Below are 25,624 nucleotides of genomic sequence, written 5' to 3' on the forward strand. Positions count from 1 at the left end.
GTGCCTTTTCGCCCAAAATTTGGTTTGGGATCCAAAGCTTTTTACTATCATTCTTTTATATAATTTATCTTTGTTTTATAGTATAGTTTATTTTATTTTTTTCAGTTTAGTCATAAGATTTCTCAATTTTCAGTATGTTTGCCAATCGGTCACTCTCAACCATACATTTTTTTAAATTCCTCATCAATCCACAGGGATTTAACACTTTTTAGTACTTTTCTTAATGGGTGCATTCTTATTAGTAACTGGAATAAGCAATTTCATATGTGTCAAGTGCAGCCTAAGTTAAACAAATTCTAACCTGTTTTTGCTTTGTCATTGTGGGGTTTTGTGTGTAGGTTGATAAAAAAATATTTAATACATTTTAGAATAAAGCTGTAATATAACAAAATGTGGAAAAAGTCAACGGGTTTGAATACTTTACGAATGCACAGTATGTTAACGTGGGCTATTGTTAGCACTTTTCTGTGATGCTTGATTATTTACATTTCTTTACTGGGAAGCTTAGTAGAGGTAGACATGCTCATGTTATTTATGTTAGTGCATTGTGTGAGCTGCATACAGTGGACTTCCTGCTAGGGCACATCGCCTCTGGTTCATAGGCACATGGTTACTGCATACAATAGCTGTAGGCTAGGGATTAACTGAACTGTACTGGGATTGGGTCATTGATAAGTCATTGTCTCAATGCAGCCAAAAGTTAGTAAAAGGATGATCCCATCACTATGCAGTAAAATGGTTAATAGACCTATAACAAAGAGTTCCATGTTACCCAGAAATTATTTGATTTTGAGATTACAGCCAGGTTGGGTCTTTAATACTTTTAACATATGTTTGGCCAGAATTTTTCCTAATTTTAAAGATTGAAAATGGTTAGAAATGCCTAAAGTTGATTGACTTACATACCGGCAGAAAATGCTGGTGCTGCGGGAGCGGATGAATGACACCCAGCAGTGGGTGGATGCCCTGGAGGGGGAGTGGCAGCAGGGCGACCCTCACCAGGAGGAGCAGGTGAGGGACCTGCAGAGTCAGCTGGAGCTGCTCTGGGGCCAGCTTCACAGGATGGAGTTGCTGGAAAGGTCCATCAGCGAGATGGAGAAGCTCCTCTGGGTGAGACTCACTGGGGGATATCGGGATCTGACAAATCACAATTCCTGCTTTTTCACTTTAATAATGTTTACATATATTGCATTACTCGTCTCATATGTATATACCATATTCTATTCTACTTTATCTTAGTCTATGCTGCTTTGACATTGCTCGTCCATATATTTATGTATTCCTAATTCCTTTACTTAGATTTGTGTGGGTATATGTTGTGAAATTGTTAGATATTACTTGTTATATATTACTACACTGTCGGAGCTAGAAACGCAAGCACAACCGCTATAACATCTGCTAAAGATGTGTGTGACCAAAAATATATATATATCTGACATTTTTTCTCCATTCATATAGACTGAACAAAAATATAAACACGATAAGTAATGTGTTGGTCACATGTTTCATGAGCTGAAATAAAAGATGCCCAGACATTTTCCATACGCACAAAAACGTATTTCTCTAAAATATTGTGCACAGATTTGTTTAGATCCCTGTTAGTGAGTATTTTTTTGCCAAGATAATCCATCCACCTGACAGGTGTGGCATATCAGGAAGCTGATTAATCATGATCATTACAAAAGTGCACCTTTGCTGGGGACAATAAAAGACCACTAAAATGTACTGTTTTGTCACACAACATAATGCCACAGATGTCTCAAGTTTTGAAGGCACATGCATTTGACATGCTAACTGCAGGAATGTCCACCAGAGCTGTTGCCAGATAATGTAATGTTAATTTCTCTACCATAAGCCGCCTCCCATGTCATTTGACAATTTGGCAGTACATCCTAACAAATGCAGACCACGTGTAACCACGCCAGCCCAGAACCTCCACATCCGGCTTCTTCACCTGCGGGATCGTCTGAGACCAGCCACCCGGACAGCTGATGAAACTGAGGTTTTGCACAACCAAATCATTTCTGCACAAACTGTCAGAAACCGTCCCAGGGAAGCTAATCTGTGTGCTCATCGTTCTCACCTTGGTCTTGACCTGACTGCAGTTCGGTGTCCTAACCAACTTCACTGGGAAAATAATCACCTTCGATGGCCACTGGCATGCTGGAGAAGTGTGCTCTTTTACGGATTAATCCCGGTTTGAACTGTACCTGTCGTATGGCGTCATGTGGGCGAGTGATGTGGTGAACGTTGTGAAGGGAGTGCCCCATGGTGACGGTAGGGTTATGGTGTGGGCAGCTACAGACAATGAAAACAATGACATTTATTTATGGCAATTTGCATGCACAGAGATACCGACAAAATTGTGAGGCCCATTGTCTTGCCATTCATCTGCCACCATTACTTCATGTTTCAGCATGATCATGCACTGCCCTATGTCGCAACGGTCTGTGTACAGTTCCTGGAAGCTGAACATGTCCCAGTTCTTCCATGGCCTGCATACTCACCAGACATGTCACCCATTGAGCATGTTGGGATGCTCTAGAACGACGTGTACGACAGCATGTTAACTTCGCAAAGCCATTGAAGAGGAGTGGGACAACATTCCACAAGCCACAATAAACTGCCTGATTTAACACTGTGAAGGAGATGTCACACCAGATAATGACTGGTTTTCTGATCCACACCCCTTTTAATTTTTTTTTTAAGGTATATTACAAGGCCGAAAGGATGTGGACACCACTTCAATATTGTGCATCCTGCTTTTTCAGCCATACCCGTTGCTGACAGGTGTATAAAATTGGCACACGGCCATGCAATCTCCACAGACAAACGTCAGAAGAGCTCAGTGACTTTCAACTTGGCACCATCATAGGATAACATAGGATAACACCTTTCCAACAAGTCAGTTATTCAAGTTTCTTCACCATGTGGCAGTCCTTCGGAAGAATCTGGGTTTGGCAGATGCCAGGACAACTCTACCTGCCCCGATGCATAGTGCCAACTGTCAAGTTTGGTGGAGGAGGAATAATGGTCTGGGGCTGTTTATCATGGTTCGGGCTAATCCCCTTAGTTCCAGTTAAGGGAAATACAATGACATTCTATGCTTCCAACTTTGTGGCAACAGTTTGGGGAAGGCCCTTTCCTGTAAGTCCCCACAGCAATGTTCCAACATCTAGTGGAAAGCCTTCCCAGAAGAGTGGCGGCTGTTAGAGCAGCAAAGTGGGGACTAACTCCATATTAATGCCCATGATTTTGGAATGAGGCGTTCATAACGGCATATGCTTGTTTTAAAGGTGCAAAAAAACACAGCATGAAGAGGATGGTTTGAAAAAATAGCTGGAGGAGGCTTTGCAAGAGGTAAGCAACAGAAAACATTCAGCTTTTGTATTAAAGGTGACCTGATGTAACCATAATAGTGTAACCAATCTGCTTGCAATCCATATAGCAAAGAAAAGTCATAGAGGAAATTGCACTCTCGAGACAAGGCTTTGAGGACATCCTCAAGGCCAAAGACAAAGAGCTGGAGGTGACAAAAGCAAGCTACCCCCACCTCACTCAATTTAATTTCCTAACCCAGTTGAATTACTGACTTCACTTGACATACCTGGATGAGAATAAATCGGTGAGGTTTCAAGCCAATGTTTTGTCTTGCAGGAAAAGAAGGAGAAGGTCGAGAGCTCAAACAGAGGAGGTGGTAACGCAAATGACGGAGGTGCTGGAGAACGAACAATGCATCATTTGTTCTGAGCTCTTCATTAGGGTAAATACCAGTCTTACGTCATTCCCATTTGATAGCAATAAGTGTCTCGTACTGTTCAGTTTACTTCTCTGTCTGGAATTATAGCTTCTGACTGGAAGATGCTTTACTGTAATCTTAATCTCAATCTGTAATCCCAATTTTATCACAATGAAAGATTACCTTAAAGGCCCATTGCAGATGTTTTTATCTGAATATCAAAACATTTCTGGGTAACAATTTAGTATCTTACTGTAATAGTTTACCATTCAAATGGTAAAAAATTAATATGTAGAAATAGCAAAAAAAGATATGTTTAATAAATTTGCTGGGGCTGTCAGAGTGGTTTGAATGGGGAGGGGGAAACTAGTTGTTATTGGCAGAGAGGTTTGGCGCTCTCTTTATTAGTCTAATTAAATTTATACCACCTGGTGATGTCACCAGGCAAGCCAAAACTCAAAGCATGCAAAACCTGTTGATTGTGTAGATTGTATTTTTTAACCAGCAACTATCAGAAAATAACACCGATCAAATATTTTTGTGCTTTTACAGTGTTAGTTTCGTCTGTTGTACAAGGATACAAAACACAGGTAAAACAGAATTGATTGCTCTGCGCATTTAATCAGAGTTGTTTGGTTTCGATCCTCGATCTCCCCTACAGGCAGACGCTTAACTGCGCCCACAGCTTCTGCCTGCACTGCATCAGAGAGTGGCTTAAGCGGAAGGATGAGTGCCCTATCTGCTGGCAGGTCATCCTGTCGCAGAGCCGTTCGCATGTGCTGGTCAACTGCATCGACCGCATGGTGGAGCAGTTCATCCCCGACATGAAGCAGCGTCGCCTGGTGCTCATCACCGAGAAGAAAGGTGAGAGATATGTTCACCCTGCTCCTAGGTTCGCAGAGGTTGTTGAAATTCATTGATGGCGATGTGGATGGATAGATGGATGTTTAAGTGAATTGCAGGGACCATATCCACTTGGTGTAAAAATAGAGCTATGGTCCCTGCAATTCCCTATGCACTCATTTTGATTTCTCTTTTCACTCAGAAACGTCCAACCATCTGCCACATCTCCACCCATGAATTCTAGGGTCGTTTTCAGTAGGGAGCAAACGTTTTTAAATGGGGAGCTACCTGTCCAATAACAGATTCTCATTTTCCATTGCAATACATTTTGCTATGGTGTGTCCTACCGAACACGACCCAGGTCAGTGTGGGTCTATGAAGGCTCATGATGCCTTCCACTGTCTCTTTCCACACAGCCCAGCCGGGGGAGCTGATGGTGATCCATGAAGACAGTAGCAATAGTAGCAGGACTAAGTGACCTCTACATGGATAGCTTCAGCTCCATAATCTCTCTGGAAGAGTGCGACCATTGGGGCTCCAGCGACAATTCCGATGAGTACAATGACGAGGTTTAGCCCATTTGACATTGTTACACGTTAATTTTGTATTAATTTGAAATGAAATGTTCAGGCTAAGACAGTCGTAGAGAATAAAGAGAAGGGAAGAAAGTCCGTCCTTGCCAGGAAACCAACGCACTCGATATTGTACGACAAATACCGTTAGTGTTCATATATATTTTTTGTAAAAATGTATTTTTTGTTCATTTATTTTTTCCAATGAAACAGAATATAAAATGTTACTTCATTCATTTGAATAGTCACAAAATGAATCTGCCAAGAAATGGAAACTTGGTAGCGCCAGGCCAGTTAAACATTTTTGTGAGCTTAACCGTGGTCATTGTTCATTTACCTTTTTTTATATGACGGTGAGGGGCTTATTGGTAAACAAATTACAAAACCATATAATATTGATACATTATAATCTGCTCTTAAGACCAGACAGGATGACTTTGGTTAAGAGCATTGGACTAGTAACTGAAATGTCACTAGTTTGAAAATACCAATCTGTCTAGGTGAAAAATATATCTGTGCCCTTGAGCAAGCCCCACTTAACCCTAATTGCTCCTGTAAGTCGCTCTGAATAAGTGTATGATAAATGCCGAAAGGATTACATTTATTTTTAGAAGTGTGTCCCATAGAATGCCTAAGTCTGACTTGGAAAGGCAATATTTTATCTATGTAAGCCATGTCTTGAATACACAGAGCATGGCATGCATATATCCTGACAGTACCTCTAGATTGCCTAAATTCCACTGATCTCAAATTGCACCTTCCATCTACTCTCTGGCAATTTTACACATCACCACATTGCCTAGCAACTAATGCAACTGCTCCTTGTGCCATGAAGGCAAAATGGAAAACTGTGATTGCACCACCATCCCAACAATAATGCAGAAAATATTACTGGTACTCTTCATAGATAAACAGATTATGTTGTAAATAAAGATGGCATGTATTCAATTTTCCAAGAGCAAAGCTCTTATCTGTATGAAACTGGCAGTACTCAGTGAGCTATATGGGCCAATATCCTACTCTGCTGTATGGGGCAGCAGTTCTGGAAGTTTGATGGCATCCCATTTTAAACTGTTCTCTATTGACAATCTTTTTTTCAACCATAGATTTTGTGTCCCCTGCCAATTCTACTTTAACTACCAAAGTGAATGATGAAGTTCAATGGTTTGTTAGTTCAACATATGCAGATTTTCCCCACAGTGTTTCATGAAACCTGTTTGGTTCTTCAGACACAATGGGGAGAAAATCCAAACAAACAACACCACCATGCCGTGTAGACTCATGGATGACACTGGAATTTCCCACAGATTATTCTACTACCAGTTCCAGGCAAGACCAGATGCAGCCTGATATCCCGAGTGCATTTCAGCGCCTGCTTCCAGAGCCCTGCTCCTCTCCTGCTCTGTCAAGCCAGCCCTTGTCAAGCCAGTCCATTTGAAGCTGAGTACAATGGAAGCGTGTCTGTCATGTTACGTTACATGAGGACGACAGTGACGGACAGCCCCGGGGCCCAAGTCAGAGCTTCCTCCCGCCTTCCTCCTCCAAGAGCCTCTGCCATGATGTGTCATGAAAAGAGCGATGTAAGCAACAGTTACCCCCATCCCTCTCTCTCTTGTGCACTCTCTCTCTCCGTTCCTCCTGTCTTTTTCTGTCTTCCCCCTTCTTCCCTCATTGCACTGAAGCGTTTGGGTCGTGTCCTATTAAGCTACTGAGTAGGGTTACCCATCACATTACATAATTAAACAAAGATCCTCCTAATACACCATATAATGGACCTTAGGCCTACAGTGTCATGATAACGTTAAGCACTGCCCCTGCCTAACCCCATCTCCCACTATATATACTGAACAAAAATATACATGCAAAATCAACAATGTCAATGATTTTAATGAGTGTACAGTATAGTCGTGGCCAAAAGTTTTGAGAATGACACAAATATTAATTTTCACAAAGTCTGCTGCCTCAGTTTGTATGATGACAATTTGCATATACTCCAGAATGTCATGAAGAGTGATCAGATGAATTGCAATTAATTGCAAAGTCCCTCTTTGCCATGCAAATGAACTGAATCCCCCAAAAAACATTTCCAATGCATTTCAGCCCTGCCACAAAAGGACCAGCTGACATCATGTCAGTGATTCTATCGTTAACACAGGTGTGAGTGTTGACGAGGACAAGGCTGGAGATCACTCTGTCATGCTGATTGAGTTTGATTAACAGACTGGAAGTTTCAAAAGGGGGGTGGTGCTTGGAATCATTGTTCTTCCTCTGTCAACCATGGTTACCTGGAAGGAAACACATGCCGTCATCATTGCTTCGCACAAAAAGGGCTTCACAGGCAAGGATATTGCTGCCAGTAAGATTGCACCTAAATCAACCATTTATCGGATCATTAAGAACTTCAAGGAGAGCGGTTCAATTGTTGTGAAGAAGGCTTCAGGGCACCCAAGAAAGTCCAGCAAGTGCCAGCACCGTCTCCTAAAGATGATTCAGCTGCGGGATCAGGGCACCACCAGTACAGAGCTTGCTCAGGAATGGCAGCAGGCAGGTGTGAGTACATCTGCACGCACAGTGAGGCGAAGACTTTTGGAGGATGGCCTGGTGTCAAGAAGGGCAGCAAAGAAGTCACTACTCTCCATGAAAAACATCAGGGACAGACTGATATTCTGCAAAAGGTACAGGGATTGGACTGCTGAGGACTGGGGTAAAGTCATTTTCTCGGATGGATACCCTTTCTGATTGTTTGGGGCATCCGGAAAAAAAGCCTGTCCGAAGAAACAAATGAAAAATCCTCGCAGTGGCAAGACATGAATATGAGGTAATTCCAGCATGGTTTTAAACTAGATAATCTGCTCCATTATTTAGATGCTTTGGTATGGATGATGGATCCTTTCCAAATGCATATTATCCAAAGGCCTTGTTCAATCTGCCAGTTTGGTCACATGGTCCCCACATTAGGATCATGGCAGAGCTACACTGCATCTAAAGTTCCATGTGGACAGTATGTGCTGTGAATCGCATGCAGGCAGAGTTACTATGTCCACCCCACTCTGCAGTAACACTGTTCACGCCCTGTCCCTTTTTCCTTCCCCAATTGCCATGGTAAGGCAGCCTATGAGTAAGACATTGATCATATGTGTTAAAGTCATACATTATGGCTTGGTGTGATGTAATCAAATATTTAATATTTTGAGCAGTAGACCTACATTGGATAGTAATTTATCCAAACGAGTGCTTTGAGGGTAATTTGTGTAAAAAAAGATGGCCAAGTAATTGTAATTACACGTTTATAGTCTTGTTGTGAGACAGGTCGTGACATCACTGTGGAGGTTCCCTGTAGGGATGTCCTTGAGCTGCCACCGACGCTTCATCTGATCATAAATTAGGAAAAAGGTTTATGATATGAGAATCAGCTCTACTTGTTACGGTGCGTGAATGAGGACCCAAAAGCGAATCAACTTAAACAGAGCTTCTTTAATTACCAAACATAGGTAGGCTCAGATGGACCGGCAGATTCCGACAGGACAGGACAAGGTTACAGCAAACATGACGACAGTCTGGTTCAGGCATGAATGACACAAACAAACAAGAATCCGACAAGGACAGGAGCAGAAACAGAGAGAGATATAGGGACCTAATCAGAGGGAAAAAAGGGAACAGGTGGGGAACGGGGTGAATGGGTAGTTAGAGGAGACAAGGGACAGCTGGGGGAAAGCGGGGGAGAAAAGGTAACCTAACACGACCAGCAGAGGGAGACAGGGTGAAGGGAAAGGACAGAGACAAGACAACATGACAGTACCCCCCCACTCACCGAGCGCCTCCTGGCGCACTCGAGGAGGAAACCTGGCGGCAACGGAGGAAATCATCAATCAGCGCACGGTCCAGCACGTCCCGAGAGGGAACCCAACTCCTCTCCTCAGGACCGTACCCCTCCCAGTCAACTAGGTACTGATGACCACGGCCCCGAGGACGCATGTCCAAGATCTTACGTACCCTGTAGATAGGTGCGCCCTCGACAAGGATGGGGGGGGGGGGGGGAAGACGAGCGGGGGCGCGAAGAACGGGCTTAACACAGGAGACATGGAAGACCGGGTGGACGCGACGAAGATATCGCGGAAGAAGAAGTCGCACTGCGACAGGATTAATGACCTGAGAGATACGGAATGGACCAATGAACCGCGGGGTCAACTTGCGAGAAGCCGTCTTAAGGGGAAGGTTCTGAGTGGAGAGCCAAACTCTCTGACCGCGACAATACCTAGGGCTCTTAGTTCTACGCTTATTAGCAGCTCTCACAGTCTGCGCCCTATAACGGCAAAGTGCAGACCTGACCCTCTTCCAGGTGCGCTCGCAACGTTGGACAAAAGCCTGAGCGGAGGGGACGCTGGACTCGGCGAACTGAGATGAGAACAACGGAGGCTGGTACCCGAGGCTACTCTGAAAAGGAGATAGCCCGGTCGCAGACGAAGGAAGCGAGTTGTGGGCGTATTCTGCCCAGGGGAGCTGTTCTGACCAAGACGCAGGGTTGCGAAAAGAAAGACTGCGTAAGATGCGACCAATAGTCTGATTGGCCCGTTCTGCTTGACCGTTAGACTGGGGGTGAAAGCCGGAAGAGAGACTGACGGAAGCCCCAATCAAACGGCAAAACTCCCTCCAAAATTGAGACGTGAATTGCGGACCTCTGTCCGAAACGACGTCTGACGGAAGGCCATGAATTCTGAAAACATTCTCGATGATGATTTGTGCCGTCTCTTTAGCAGAAGGAAGCTTAGCAAGGGGAATGAAATGAGCCGCCTTAGAGAACCTATCGACAACCGTAAGAATAACAGTCTTCCCCGCTGACGAAGGCAGTCCGGTGACAAAATCTAAGGCGATGTGAGACCACGGTCGAGAGGGAATAGGAAGCGGCCTGAGACGGCCGGCAGGAGGAGAGTTACCGGACTTAGTCTGCGCGCAGACCGAACAAGCAGCCACGAAACGACGCGTGTCATGCTCCCGGGTGGGCCACCAGAAACGCTGGCGAATGGAAGCAAGCGTACCCCGAACGCCAGGGTGGCCGGCTAACTTGGCAGAGTGAGCCCACTGAAGAACGGCCAGACGAGTAGGAACGGGAACGAAAAGAAGGTTCCTAGGACAAGCGCGCGGCGACGGAGTTTGAGTGAGTGCTTGCTTTACCTGCCTCTCAATTCCCCAGACAGTCAACCCGACAACACGCCCCTCAGGGAGAATCCCCTCGGGGTCAGTGGAGGCTACTGAAGAACTGAAGAGACGAGACAAAGCATCAGGCTTGGTGTTCTTAGAGCCCGGACGATAAGAAATCACGAACTCGAAACGAGCGAAAAACAGCGCCCAACGCGCCTGACGCGCATTAAGTCGTTTGGCAGAACGGATGTACTCAAGGTTCCTATGGTCAGTCCAAACGACAAAAGGAACGGTCGCCCCCTCCAACCACTGTCGCCATTCGCCTAGGGCTAACCGGATGGCGAGCAGTTCGCGGTTACCCACATCATAGTTACGTTCCGACGGCGACAGGCGATGAGAAAAATACGCGCATGGGTGGACCTTGTCGTCAGAGAGGGAGCGCTGAGAAAGGATGGCTCCCACTCCCACCTCTGACGCGTCAACCTCGACAACGAACTGTCTAGAGACGTCAGGTGTAACAAGGATAGGAGCGGATGTAAAACGATTCTTGAGGAGATCAAAAGCTCCCTGGGCGGAAACGGACCACTTAAAGCACGTCTTGACAGAAGTAAGGGCTGTGAGAGGAGCTGCCACCTGACCGAAATTACGGATGAAACGACGATAGAAGTTCGCGAAGCCGAGAAAGCGCTGCAGCTCGACGCGTGACTTAGGGACGGGCCAATCAATGACAGCTTGGACCTTAGCGGGATCCATCTTAATGCCTTCAGCGGAAATAACAGAACCGAGAAATGTGACGGAGGAGGCATGAAAAGTGCACTTCTCAGCCTTCACAAAAAGACAATTCTCTAAAAGGCGCTGGAGGACACGTCGAACGTGCTGAACATGAATCTGGAGTGACGGTGAAAAAATCAGGATATCGTCAAGGTAAACGAAAACAAAGATGTTCAGCATGTCTCTCAGGACATCATTGACTAATGCCTGAAAGACAGCTGGAGCGTTAGCGAGGCCGAAAGGAAGAACCCGGTATTCAAAGTGCCCTAACGGAGTGTTAAACGCCGTCTTCCACTCGTCCCCCTCCCTGATGCGCACGAGATGGTAAGCGTTACGAAGGTCCAACTTAGTGAAAAACCTGGCTCCCTGCAGGATCTCGAAGGCTGAAGACATAAGAGGAAGCGGATAACGATTCTTCACTGTTATGTCATTCAGCCCTCGATAATCTATGCAGGGGCGCAGAGACCCGTCCTTCTTCTTGACAAAAAAAAACCCCGCTCCGGCGGGAGAGGAGGAGGGGACTATGGTACCGGCGTCAAGAGCTACAGACAAATAATCTTCGAGAGCCTTACGTTCGGGAGCCGACAGAGAGTATAGTCTACCCCGGGGGGGGGTGGTTCCCGGAAGGAGATCAATACTACAATCATACGACCGGTGTGGAGGAAGAGAGGTGGCCCTGGACCGACTGAACACCGTGCGCAGATCGTGATATTCCTCCGGCACCCCTGTCAAATCACCAGGCTCCTCCTGTGAAGAAGAGACAGAGGAAACAGGAGGGATAGCAGACATTAAACATTTCACATGACAAGAGACGTTCCAGGAGAGGATAGAATTACTAGACCAATTAATGGAAGGATTATGACAAACTAGCCAGGGATGGCCCAAAACAACAGGTGTAAAAGGTGAACGAAAAATTAAAAAAGAAATGGTTTCACTATGATTACCAGAAACAGTGAGGGTTAAAGGTAGCGTCTCACGCTGAATCCTGGGGAGAGGACTACCATCCAGGGCGAACAAGGCCGTGGGCTCCTTTAACTGTCTGAGAGGAATGTCATGTTCCCGAGCCCAGGTCTCGTCCATAAAACAGCCCTCCGCCCCAGAGTCTATTAAGGCACTGCAGGAAGCTGACGAACCGGTCCAGCGTAGATGGACCGACAAGGTAGTGCAGGATCTTGAAGGAGAGACAGGAGTAGTAGCGCTCACCAGTAGCCCTCCGCTTACTGACGAGCTCTGGCCTTTTACTGGACATGAAGTGACAAAATGACCAGCGGAACCGCAATAGAGACAGAGGCGGTTGGTGATTCTCCGTTCCCTCTCCTCAGTCGAGATGCGGATACCTCCCAGCTGCATGGGCTCAGCACCCGAGCCGGCAGAGGAAGATGGTAGTGATGCGGAGAGGGAGGCGACGGAGAGCGCGAGCTCCTTTCCACGAGCTCGGTGACGAAGATCAACCCGTCGCTCAATGCGAATAGCGAGTTCAATCAAGGAATCCACGCTGGAAGGAACCTCCCGGGAGAGAATCTCATCCTTTACCTCTGCGCGGAAACCCTCCAGAAGACGAGCGAGCAAGGCCGGCTCGTTCCAGCCACTGGAGACAGCAAGAGTGCGAAACTCAATAGAGTAGTCTGTTATGGATCGATTGCCTTGACATAGGGAAGACAGGGCCCTGGAAGCCTCCTCCCCAAAAACAGATCGATCAAAAACCCGTATCATCTCCTCCTTAAAGTCTTGATACTGGTTAGTACACTCAGCCCTTGCCTCCCAGATTGCCGTGCCCCACTCACGAGCCCGTCCAATAAGGAGAGATATGACGTAGGCGACACGAGCAGTGCTCCTGGAGTAAGTGTTGGGCTGGAGAGAAAACACAATATCACACTGGGTGAGGAACGAGCGGCATTCAGTGGGCTCCCCAGAGTAACACGGCGGGTTATTGATTCTGGGCTCCGGAGATTCGAAAGCCCTGGAAGTGGCCGGTGGATCGAGGCGGAGATGGTGAACCTGTTCTGTGAGGTTGGAGACTTGGGTGGCCAGGGTCTCAACGGCATGTCGAGCAGCAGACAATTCCTGCTTGTGTCTGCCTAGCATCGCTCCCTGGATCTCGACGGCTGAGTGGAGAGGATCCGAAGTCGCTGGGTCCATTCTTGGTCGGATTCTTCTGTTACGGTGCGTGAATGAGGACCCAAAAGCGAATCAACTTAAACAGAGCTTCTTTAATTACCAAACATAGGTAGGCTCAGATGGACCGGCAGATTCCGACAGGACAGGACAAGGTTACAGCAAACATGACGACAGTCTGGTTCAGGCATGAATGACACAAACAAACAAGAATCCGACAAGGACAGGAGCAGAAACAGAGAGAGATATAGGGACCTAATCAGAGGGAAAAAAGGGAACAGGTGGGGAACGGGGTGAATGGGTAGTTAGAGGAGACAAGGGACAGCTGGGGGAAAGCGGGGGAGAAAAGGTAACCTAACACGACCAGCAGAGGGAGACAGGGTGAAGGGAAAGGACAGAGACAAGACAACATGACACTACTGGCTGAAATTGTGCTATTAGGCTTTAATACTTACTGACAGTGGCGAACTGTCATTCAGGGCAAGTGGGGCAGAACTTATATGTATATATATCAGCAAAAAAATAAACATCCTCTCACTGTCAACTTTTTATTTTCAGCAAACAGTTTTTTTTGCTGAGTTTCTTTCATTATGCTTTTTTGCAGAAGTTTACTGACACCGGCCATATTTAACGGGTGTTGTACACACGTCACGTTAGCTAACGAGCAAGCCAGGTAACGTTAGCTAGTTAAATAACCATGAACAGTGTCAACAATGCCAAAGTGCTGGGATTTAACCAACCATGTTCAATATTAGCTAGCTAACATTAGGCTCTAACTAGAACGGCAAATGGCTCTGGGAAACGAATAACGTCAGCTACGGAGCCAGCCAGCTAACTTTAGCTAGCTAACAGTACACTTTAGCTTGAAATGAAACCACTTTCTATAATCTTTAGAAAACGTATAATATCTGAAAATTTAGCTAGCTATCTTACCTGTATACGTCATGCATGATGGACGCGTCTCCCTGTCAGGAATGCCATGCCACGGTTGCCCTTAATTTGAAGATGTAATCCAGAGACAGGTGGTTTTCTCCATCTCTTTAGCTATTATACTCTGATTCCACTGATTTCAAAACTTGATCTTCCAGAAGGTGGAGAGCAACAATTACTCAGCTCCACTACACAATACATATTTTTAAAAAGCCGTGTTTGACAGGATTACCAACACAGACTGACAATCTCAAATAGACAGTAGCCTTCTATGGCAGACCAATCCGAATTCCTCTCTCAGCATGTCCAGCTCACTATCTCAGCCAATCATGGTTATTGGGAAGGTAGCTCTCTTTTTCTGTGGCTTAACCAACAAGGCTTGTGGCATACACGTTTATTATAAAAATAAATAAAAAATATGTTCAAACCACTCTTCTGTGAAGTCCTGACTTGAAACATACGCCTAGTTTCCTGAATCGGGTCACATTTGTGGAATTTCTTTACTTCTTAATGTGTTTGAGCCAATCAGCTGTGTTGTGACAAGGTAGGGGTGGTATACAGAAGATAGTCCTATTTGGTAAAAGACAGAGTCCATATTATGGCAAGAACAGCTCAAATAAGTAAAGAGAAATGACACTCCATAATTACTTTAAGACATGGTCAGACAATCCGGAAAATTTCAGGAACTTTGAAAGTTTATTTAAGTGCAGTCATAAAAACCATCAAGTGATATGAAGAAACTTGCTCTTATGAGGACCGCCACAGGAAAGGAAGACCCAGAGTTACCTCTGCTGCAAAGGATAAGTTCATTAGAGTTAACCACCTCAAATTGCAGCCTAAGTAACAGACACATCTCAACATCAACTGTTCAGAGGACACTGTGTGAATCAGGCCTTCATGGTCGAATTGCTGCAAAGAAACCACTACTAAAGGACACCAATAAGAGGAAGAGACTTGCTTGGGCCAAGAAACATGAGCAATGGAAATCTGAACTTTGGTCTGATGAGTCCAACCGCTGTGTCTTTGTGAGATGCAGAGTAGGTTAAAGGATGATCTCCACATGCCAAATCAAATTTTATTGGTCACATACACATGGTTAACAGATGTTAATGCGAGCGTAGTAAAATGCTTGTGCTTCTAGTTCCGACAGTGGAAAAACAAAAATACTGCATAGTTTCCTAAGGACTCTTAGCGAGGTGACCATCTATGTCGGCGCCATCATGCTAACTGGGAAGCATGGAGGAGGAGGTGTGATGGGGGGGGGGGGGGGGGGAGTGCTTTGCTGGTGACACTGTCTGTGATTTATTTAGAATTCAAGGCACACTTAACCAGCATGGCTACCACAGCAATCTGCAGCAGTACGCCCTCCCATCTGGTTGGTGCTTATTTGTTTTCCAACAGGGTAATGACCAAAAACACACCCCAGGCTGTGTAAGGGCTATTTGACCAAGAAGGATGGTGCTGCATCAGATAACCTGGCCTCCACAAGCAACCAACCTCAACCCAATTGAGATGGTTTGAGATGGGTCGGACTGCAGAGTGAAGGTAAAGCAGCCAACAAGTGCTCAGCGTGTGTAGGAACTCCTTCAAGACTGTTGTAAAAACATTCCAAGTGATGCTGGTTGAGAGAATGCCAAGAGTGTGCAAAGCTGTCAAGGCAAAGGGTGACTACTTTGAAGAACATCAAATATAACATATATTTTGATTTGTTTAATACTTTTTTTCCCGGTTACTACATGTTTCATGTGTTATTCCTAGTTTTGATGTCTTCACTTATTCTACAATGTAGAAAAGAGTAAAAATAATGAAAAACCCTTGAATGAGTTGGTGTGTCCAAACTTTTCACTGGTACTGTATGTAAAGTGTAATATTGTGATGCAAACTCAAAATTGAATACATTTCAACTCTATATCTGACAGTAATTTGAGAAACAGAAGCTCCTCAACTGGCAGCTTCATTGAAATAGTACCTGCAAAACACTAGTCTCAACATCAACAGTGAAGAGGCGACTCCGAGATGCTGGCCTTCTAGGCAGAGCTCCTCTGTCCAGTGTCTGTTCTTTTGTCCATCTTCATCTTTTTTTTTTATTGGCCAGTCTGAGAGATGCCTTTTTCTTTGCAACTCTGCCTAGAAGGCCAGCATCCCGGAGTCGCCTCTTCACTGTTGATGTTGAGACTGGTGTTTTGCGGGTACAATTTAATGAAGCTGCCAGTTGAGGACTTGTGAGGAGTCTGTTTCTCAAACTAGACATTCTAATGTACTTGTTCTCTTGTGCAGTTGTGCACCTGGGCCTCCCACTCTTTCTATTCTGGTTAGGGCCAGTTTGTGCTGTTCTGTGAAGGGAGCAGTACACAGCGTTGTACGAGATCTTCAGTTTCTTGGCAAGTTCTCGCATGGGATAGCCTTCATTTCTCAGAACAAGAATAGACTGACACGTTTCAGAAGAAAGGTATTTGTTTCTGGCCATTTTGAGCCTGTAATGAAACCCACGAATGCTGATGCCCCAGATATCAACTAGTCTAAAGAAGTTTTATTGCTTCTTTAATCAGGACAACAGTTTTCAGGTCTGCTAACATAATGGCAAAAGGGATTATTAATTATTAATTTGCCTTTTAAAATGATAAACTTTGATTAGCTAACACAACGTGCCATTGGAACACAGGAGTGATGGTTGCTGATAATGGGCCTATGTAGATATTCCATAAAAAAATCTATTGTTTCCAGCTACAATAATCATTTACAACATTAACAATGTCTACACTGTATTTCTGATCAATTGTATGTTATTTTAAAGGACAAAAAATGAGCTTTTCTTTCAAAAACAAGGATATTTCTAAGTGACCCCAAATTTTTGAATGGTAGTGTACTTCAAACACATGGTTTCCAGTTATTTTGATGCTATTCCATGTGCTCCGTTCTGGCCATTTTTATGAACAGTTGTTCCCTCAGCAGCCTCTTGATCCACAGATATACATTTTAAATAAGCTAATGATCCAGCAGTTACCCCAGTACTTGGGAAAAACACATTTTCTGAAAACATGTCATTAACTAAAAAAGTGTCAACTGTAGACACTTTTTTGGCTTCATAGTTTGTTTGCATATGCATGACCATCATCCATATACCACATTTTTACCAAACTTTGCTTTTAAGTGCCAGTAATTGGGCATTGTACTTAGGAGGAACTTTTACCCCACATTACCCTATTATGAGGATTCTGTGTTATGCACTATAGCCCGTTACCATATATGTGATTGAATATTATCTGCTGTTGGCTTGTGTGGATGTATGTATGTGTTATGCAACATAGCTGACTTGAAACATTGTTAACAGTTTCAGGGCCATGGGAATTTCTCATGATGGCAAAATACAGAATAACATGAAGACAGGAACTGTGCAATGAGTTGGGGGGGCACATTCAGAACGTAGTGTTGCGAGAACAAACGGTCTTTTGTTCGATAACAGGAGCCAGGTGCGAGATAACGGTATGAGCGCATAGATATTCTTCACAGCAACAGTTACATCTATCAACTGAAGCGCTTAGTGGGCTGGGACCAGCCTCTGCGCCTACAATCAACGATAGGCCGGGTGAGTCTAAACCACGCCCAGTCTCTACTCTGACAGGCCGGCTCGGGAAGCAGGAACTACTTCTGTCATCAGAGTATATTATAATATCTTTGTCAGGAACAAGTCAGTTCTCTGTTTGCCCTGCGAGGTGGGACAGAGAACCCGTATATACGAAAATTGCATTTACCACTTATTGCTTAGCTAATAAAAAATACATAGTATACAATCGGTGACTCATTGTCATATTTATCGTGATACCAGATTCGAATTGACGCAACTCTAACACTATACATAGGATATGTCATAATTGGGGCAGTAGAATAGCTACTAATTTTGACTACGGTGTGCTTGCATACTCACCATAGCATTACATTTCATTTAACCCATTCTTAGACGGTAGCTAACTACCTTTAGTGCCTATTGACGATAGTATCTTCTGGCTGGGAGAGTTTTCTTAAGAGCCTCGACACTCGTTCTGAACGTTAGAACACATCGTCTGTTACAGTTTTGGAAACAAGGAATGTATCTTTCATATCTCATATTAAAATACAAAAAAAATGCATTTGGAAAGTATTCAGACCCCTAACCGTTTTCCACTTTTTGTTGCGTTATAGCCTTATTCTAAAATGAATTAAATAAAAATGTTCCCTCAATCTACACACAACCCCATAATGATAAAGCGAAAATGGGTTTAGACATGACATTTTCTTTTTCACAAAGATACCTTTTTTACATGAGAATTTAGACCCTTTGCTATGAGACTCGAAATTGAGCTCAGGTGCATCCTGTTTCCATTGATCATCCTTAAAATGTTTCTACAACTTCATTGGAGTCCACCTGTGGTAAATGTAATTGATTGGACATGATTTGGAAGGGCACACACCTGTCTATATAAGGTCCCACAGTTGACAGTGCATGTCAGAGCAAAAACCAAGCCATCAGGTTGAAGGAATTGTCCGTAGAGCTCTGAGATAGTATTGTGTTAAGGCACAGATCTGCGGAAGAGTACCAAAAAAATTCTGCAGCATTGAAGGTCCCCAAGAACAAATCAAATCAAATTTATTTATATAGCCCTTCGTACATCAGCTGATATCTCAAAGTGCTATACAAAAACCCAGCCTAAAACCCCAAACAGCAAGCAATGCAGGTGTAGAAGCACTGGGGCTAGGAAAAACTCCCTAGAAAGGCCAAAACCTAGGAAGAAACCTAGAGAGGAACCAGGCTATGAGGGGTGGCCAGTCCTCTTCTGGCTGTGCCGGGTGGAGATTATAACAGAACATGGCCAAGATGCTCAAATGTTCATAAATCACCAGCATGGTCAAATAATAATAATCACAGTAGTTGTCGAGGGTGCAGCAAGTCAGCACCTCAGGAGTAAATGTCAGTTGGCTTTTCATAACCGACTCCTGCTGTCTCTAGAGAGTTGAAGACAGCAGGTCTGGGACAGGTAGCACATCCGTTGAACAGGTCAGGATTCCATAGCCGCAGGCAGAACATTTGAAACTGGAGCAGCAGCACAGCCAGGTGGACTGGGGACAGCAAGGTGTCATCATGCCAGGTAGTCCTGTGGCATGGTCCTAGTGCTCAGCTCCTCCATCATCCATCACAGTGGCCTCCATCATTCCTAAATGGATGAAGTTTGGAACAACCAAGACTCTTCCTAGAGCTGGCCGCCCGTCCAAACTGAGCAATCGGGGGAGAAGGTTCTTGGTCAGGGAGGTGACCAAGAACCCGAAGGTCACTCTGACAGAGCTCCATGGTTCCTCTGTGGAGTTGGGAGAACCTTCCAAAAGTACAACCATAACATCTCTACAGAACTCCACCAATCAGGCCGTATGGTAGTGGCCAAACGGAAGCCACTCCTCAGTAAAAGGCACATGACAACATGCTTGGAGCTTGCCAAAAGTCACCTAAAGGACTCAATGAGAAACAAGATTATCTGGTCTGATGAAACCAAGATTGAACTCAGTAGTGGCTCCGGGACAAGTCTCGATGTCCTTGAGTGGCCCAGCCAAAGCCCGTACTTGAACCCGATCGAACATCTCTAGAGAGACCTGAAAACAGCTGTGCAGCGACGCTCCCAACCTGACAGCTTGATGATCAGCAGAGAAGAATGGGAGAAACTCTCCAAAAACAGGTGTGCCAAACTTGAACGTCATACCCAAGAAGACTTGAGGCTATAATCACTGCCAAAGGTACTTCAACAAAGTACTGAGTAAAGGGTCTGAATACTTATGTAAATGTGATATTTAAGAATATTTATAATATTTATAATGCACATTTTAGAATAACAAATTGTGGAAAAAGTGAAGGAGTCTGAATACTTTCCGAATGCACTATATTTCCATGTTACAGTGCTTGTTTACGGAAAACAGACGGAAGACAGTGATAATTAGCTATTTGCGTCTCCGAACACCTGTTTTGTAAATGGAAGATGGACACCTCAAACATGTTGTCACTGAAAAATACTGTTGGCTACAACTGTTTTATAACCGGTTAACAGTGAGTATATTTAGCGTTTAAAAAATGTGTGTGATATGAAAGTAGAGGGCTTTTTGTTTCTAGAACTGTTCTGCAATGGAGAATTGATTCATGTTTTGGGCATTTTTGGATGTCAGAGCCAATTCCCCTCTAAACAGAACATGTAAGGTCCTTGGACCATAAGTAACATTAGGCTCATTTAGTCCATTATTGAGCTACATTTCAATGCGGAACCTGTCCTCTGGTTAAATTCAGTAAGAAATGTTTCTCATATTGAACAGATATGTCTGCAAATATCAAAGTCCCCTTGGGCTTGCATGTATCCCCCAGTGGCTGTAGATCCAAGGAACATCTGCAGGATCATTGCAAAAGATCCAGAGTTGTCCCTCGTAGTAGTGCCCCTTATATCCAACCTCTGCCTGCAACACATGGTGAGAAACGTTGAAGGTATGTTTTGTTCTACATATTGTATGTAATTTATTCAGTCAATTAAATCAATTCAGTTTATTTGATCTGTTGACAGTGGCTGTTACAGACGCTGCCCTAGTGGTGCCTACGAGTATATCACTCCATCAGATTGGCCTTCAATATCAACCTAACATAATTGGACATTTATCACTAATTTCAACCTGGTAGTGATCAGCAATCTTCCACAGCTGTTCTTTAGTACATATTCTAACAGTTCCTCTGATGGAATGCGAATGAACTTGTCTACTTTAGACGCCATAGTCACAAGTAACTGCAACAAAAAATCCCACTGCCCCTCTGCTGAGCACACCAGAACGGACCACAAGAGAAGCACTGGGCACCGCAGGAGAGAGATGGAGCTTCACCAAATCCTACAAAAACTCAACCCTAGTCTTCATGTGGATTCGCAGTGGTAATTACACATAGTAGCCCACTGGCATGGAAGAAGAAAAAAAACAGCATGCTGGCAGATTCCCCCCCCCCGAGCCCCAGATGTTCCTCGAGACAACTGCTCCGTCCACGGACACCACACAAAAATAACAAACAGAATAACCATGCCCAACGTATTCCAAAGTGGAATGAGTCGCTAACCCTAACGGGAAAAGAAAGGCTGTAGCTACAGGTAGTAAATAGCACTACCCTACCCAAATCTCCCACCGAGGTACACAGCCGACCGTACTCACCACCTCAGACCGATGTCCCAACAGTGAATAGAGCAAGAGTTTCCACCCTGGGCAGGGGCCTTGAAACTAACCAATGTCATACTCTCCAACGTAGCACACAACCAACTATCCACCACAGTGGCAAGTTAACCAAACAAACTAACAAAGGCAACCAAACAGCACAACTAAAAAATAACAAAACATGCAAACTAAGCACCTACAGAGTTTATCAAACACTAACTCCACATTTTCTCCCAAACACAATACTCATACGGCAGGGGGCGGCAGGGTAGCCTAGTGGTTAGAGCGTTGGACTAGTAACCGGAAGGTTGCGAGTTCAAACCCCCGAGCTGACAAGGTACAAATCTGTCGTTCTGCCCCTGAACAGGCAGTTAACCCACTGTTCCCAGGCCGTCATTGAAAATAAGAATTTGTTCTTAACTGACTTGCCTGGTTAAATAAAGGTAAAATAAAAAAAAAAAAAATACCAGTTAGCCTAACTACACTAGTATTAGGCCTACTGGCATACTTTTATGCAACGCACCTGTTTGGTGACGTCACCGAACAACCAAAATCAGATGCATCTCTAAGGCACTCTAAGGCATCCCAATTAGAATTAACCCATCATAATGCAACAAAATACTATACGGCAACATTTTTAGGAACCAACCTTACAATCCCAGACGAGCCCCCACTTGTTACGAACCGGCTTGTGACAACGCATAGATAAAGAAAAAACAAGACATATTCATTAAATAAAGTAAACTATAGCCAACTAACAAGTGTGTGTGTGTGTAAGTGAGTGGAATGCGTGCATAGATGAGGGGTGTGGAGCGGTGCCAAAACAAATTAACACAAAGCCGACCCAAAATGCCACAACCAAAAACAACAGCATGTCAGATTGGAGAGTCGCTTCAATGTATTGAAGGTGTATTTATCCCTAGGACACACCCGAGCCCAGGTGTGTCCCATTTCGCAGACGACCTTCCCAGCTCCGCTCACCAACATCCTATTAAGGAAAACAAGAGCCGAGAGAGAGAATTCGGAAGACAGTGGGAGGGTCGTCACAGATCACAACCTCTTTATACCTTTGTCACAGAGAAGCCCATTCTCAAACTTCTCCACAGCCACCAAGACTACCTCCTGGAGAAGCTCTCTTCCTCCATCCGCGACGACGGCCACAGCAAACGGCAAGGAGGCCTGTGCGACATCTCCTCATAGTTGCCACAGCTGGAAACTCATGTTCTTCGAGTCACCTGGAGAAGACCATTGAGTTCCTCATCCTCGACGTGACCGACAAGACGATGCTGGGCATGGTGCCTCTGTGCTGGCTGGATGTCTCGCAGCTGCTGCCGCCCGTTAAGGAGCTCCAGAAGTCAGAAGAGGACGACAGCCCGGACTCAGCCAGCAACATGGGTATGGACTGGCCATCCATGGACCACTTTGACTTTGGCATCCTGCTGGACAAGCTGAGCCACCTGGAGGAGCCATCTGGAGGAGTTGCATGTGGTCTACCGGGTCAAGGGCTGTGGCATGAACTTTGAGAGGAACCTCTTGAGTTAATCATCCGCGATACTCCCTTTCAGTGTTCACTGGCATGGTGCCTTTTGGCATGGTGCCTTTTGGCTTAGTCGCTCTACTTTCCTTTACAGGATGATTGTCTGAAGTACTTTTTTTCTGCTGTGTGCCATGCACTTCCTCAGTAACAAAGATTATGTTTCAAATGTGGTGAAACAAATACCACAGCACAGGGATTAATTGATTATTGGCTAGATGGCATTCTATGATAAACAACAACATCACATATTTCTAATTTGTTGTATTAGAATAAATAATTCAATTTGATTCCAGCTTGTTTTATTTTACATATTTTTAAACATCTGGGCAGGTTAAGCTAAAGCTATAGTATACATTATTGCCACATAAATACATCTGCCAAGCCTCCCTGCTCTTGAGACTGTTGAGACTGATTTTAATCCCATAATCTCCGCTATCGTCGCAGGTGCTGAGGATCCACCAAAGGAAAGTGGACGACAAGCAGTGTCGTCAACTGGTGAACACCCTCCGGTGAACCACCCTCAGGTAGCTCAACTTCCCCCACAACCTCATTGGGGACCGTGGTGCCCGGGCAAGCTGCTCAACAGGTGAGATTTTGTCAGGTTGTCTACCTCACCTGCACATGTGTACCCTTTTTTCATGTTTTCTCTTGTCATTATTGTATATTCAATTTGTTTAAATGAAACTAAACAGGAGCAAGCTAGAGAGCCTCACTGTCTACGACAACAACATTCTGGGGTTGGGGCCCTGGCAAAGAACTCCAGCCTGCCCTTCAACCTGTGTCAAAACCGGCTGGGGGACGAGGCGGCTAGTATCAAAGTACCATAGTTTTAAACATTGTCAATGTTTTTAGATCATTCGGATTCAGTGAAAGATCAACATTTGGCTGACCGGCGAGGAGCTTGAGCTGCCGGAATCGGAATCGGCCGCCGGTCTGCCAGGAGCTGCCGGAATCGCCCGCCTGTCCGGTGCTGCCAGAATCTCCCTTCCGTCCGGTGCTGCCGGAATCTCCCGTCCATTCGGGACCCGTGGCTTGGGTCTCCAGTCTGAGGTCGGCGGCGAGGGGTGCCGCGTTAAAGAGGCCACGGAGGCGGGTAGAGAGGCGGAGAAGGACTATGGTGGAGTGGGATCCACGTCCCGCGCCAGAGCCGCCACCGCGGACAGACACCCACTCAGACCCTCCCCTATAGGTTTTGCGGCCGGAGTCCGCACCTTTGGGGGGGGGGTACTGTCACATTCTGACCTTAGTTCCTTTGTTTTGTTTTTGTTTTAGTATGGTCAGGGCGTGAGTTGGGGTGGGCAGTCTATGTTTGTTTTTCTAGGTTGGTTTCTGAATTTGGCCTGGTATGGTTCTCAATCAGAGGCAGGTGTCGTTAGTTGTCTCTGATTGAGAATCATACTTAGGTAGCCTTTTTCCACCTGTGTTTTGTGGGTGTTTATTTTCTGTTTTGTGTGTCATCACTAGACAGGACTGTTTCGATTGTTCGTTCTTCCTAGTTGTTATTTTGTTTAGTGTTCAGTTTTGATTCAATTAAAAATCATGAACACTTACCATGCTGCACCTTGGTCCTCACCTTCTTCCACCGACGACGGCCGTTACAGACTGGGTGTATTGGTACACCACCCAAAGTGTATTTAATAACTTCACCATGCTCAAAGGAATATTCAATGTCTGCTTTTTTTTACCAATAGGTGCCCTTCTTTGCAAGCCATTGGAAAACCTCACTAGTGTTTGTGGTGGAATCACTGCTCGACTGAGGGATCTTACAGATAATTGTATGTTTTAAGATGGCGCCCAAGAACATGGCTGACGTTTTACATTCTCCCAACCAATTGTGCAATTTGGTTATTTTTCTTGTGTTTTGTGTAACTTATTTTTTTGAACTTATTGTGTACATAATGTTGCTGCTACCATCTGTTATGACCAAAAATAACTTCTGGACATCAGAAAAGCGATTACTCACCACGGACTCGTTTAACGAGTCCGACGAGATGGATATCCTGCTTTCACTGGAACAGGCCCAGATCCACGCCTTTTGCGTGAAGAACAGACGCTGGAAAAGGGGACGCAGATCGGGGATCCTTCTGAGAAGCCGGAGGCGAGCGAGTGAACTCCTAATGCCTTCCATTCTCCTTTCTAACGTTCAATCGTTAGAAAATAAAATTGATGACCTATTATTAAGATTATCCAACCAACGGGACATTAAAAACTGTAACATCCTATGTGTCACCGAGACGTGGCTGACCGAAGAAATGGACAATATAGAGCTGGCGGTATTTTCCATGCACTGGCAGAACAGAGACGCTACCTCTGGTATGACGAGGTGTTGGGGGAGTGTGTCTTTTTGTCAATAACAGCTGGTGCGCAATGTCTAATGTTAAAGAAGTCTCAAGGTATTACTTGCCTGAGGTAGAGTACCTTATAAATTGTTGACCACGCTATTAATCAAGAGAGTTCTCATCTGTATTATTCGGAGCCGTCTATTTACCACCACAAAGTGACGCTGGCACTAAGACCGTTCTCAACCAACTCTATGCAGCCATAGGCAAAGAAGAAAATGCTCACCCAGAAGTGGCGCTCCTACTGCCCGGGGACTTTAATGCAGGCAAACTGTTACAGGAATTATATTCCTCTATGTTTTAATACCCAATTAAAATTAAACACTCTGTCAATTCATAAGAATTTGTAAGACTCTTATTTGTATTAAATGGACAGAGAGCAGTCTTAAAAGTCAACCAGCAGCGTTTATTCTCGAGAGTACTGCCCATGATACATTTTACC

At 44.8% G+C, this 25,624-nt stretch overlaps 1 protein-coding gene and 1 pseudogene across 1 annotated transcript; both read left to right on the forward strand.

Moving 5' to 3' along the window:
• The first annotated feature begins 915 nt into the window (after window positions 1-915).
• Window positions 916-5,060, forward strand: LOC149984089 (E3 ubiquitin-protein ligase rnf8-like). The gene is made up of 4 exons (XM_090230786.1): window positions 916-1,110; window positions 3,449-3,529; window positions 4,366-4,603; window positions 4,999-5,060. Exons 1-4 carry the CDS (start codon window positions 916-918, stop codon window positions 5,058-5,060), a joined length of 576 nt encoding a protein of 191 aa, XP_090086912.1.
• Window positions 5,061-6,632: 1,572 nt separating this feature from the next.
• On the forward strand, window positions 6,633-22,848 carry LOC149984090 (dynein regulatory complex subunit 5-like; annotated as a pseudogene).
• The last annotated feature ends 2,776 nt before the right edge of the window (window positions 22,849-25,624 follow it).

Source organism: Oncorhynchus mykiss, chromosome 4, assembly GCF_057628025.1.
Source record: "Oncorhynchus mykiss isolate SJ-2025 chromosome 4, ASM5762802v1, whole genome shotgun sequence".
In the NCBI taxonomy this organism is placed as follows: Eukaryota; Metazoa; Chordata; class Actinopteri; order Salmoniformes; family Salmonidae; genus Oncorhynchus; species Oncorhynchus mykiss.

What these genes read in the sequence shown, in the direction of transcription:
- LOC149984089 (XM_090230786.1), top strand. Translation starts at nt 916, where the DNA reads ATGCTGGTGCTGCGGGAGCGGATGAATGACACCCAGCAGTGGGTGGAT. An exon ending in AGATGGAGAAGCTCCTCTGG is followed by an intron (nt 1,111 to 3,448) that starts GTGAGACTCACT and finishes CAATCCATATAG; the next exon opens with CAAAGAAAAGTCATAGAGGA. An exon ending in CCAAAGACAAAGAGCTGGAG is followed by an intron (nt 3,530 to 4,365) that starts GTGACAAAAGCA and finishes GCATTTAATCAG; the next exon opens with AGTTGTTTGGTTTCGATCCT.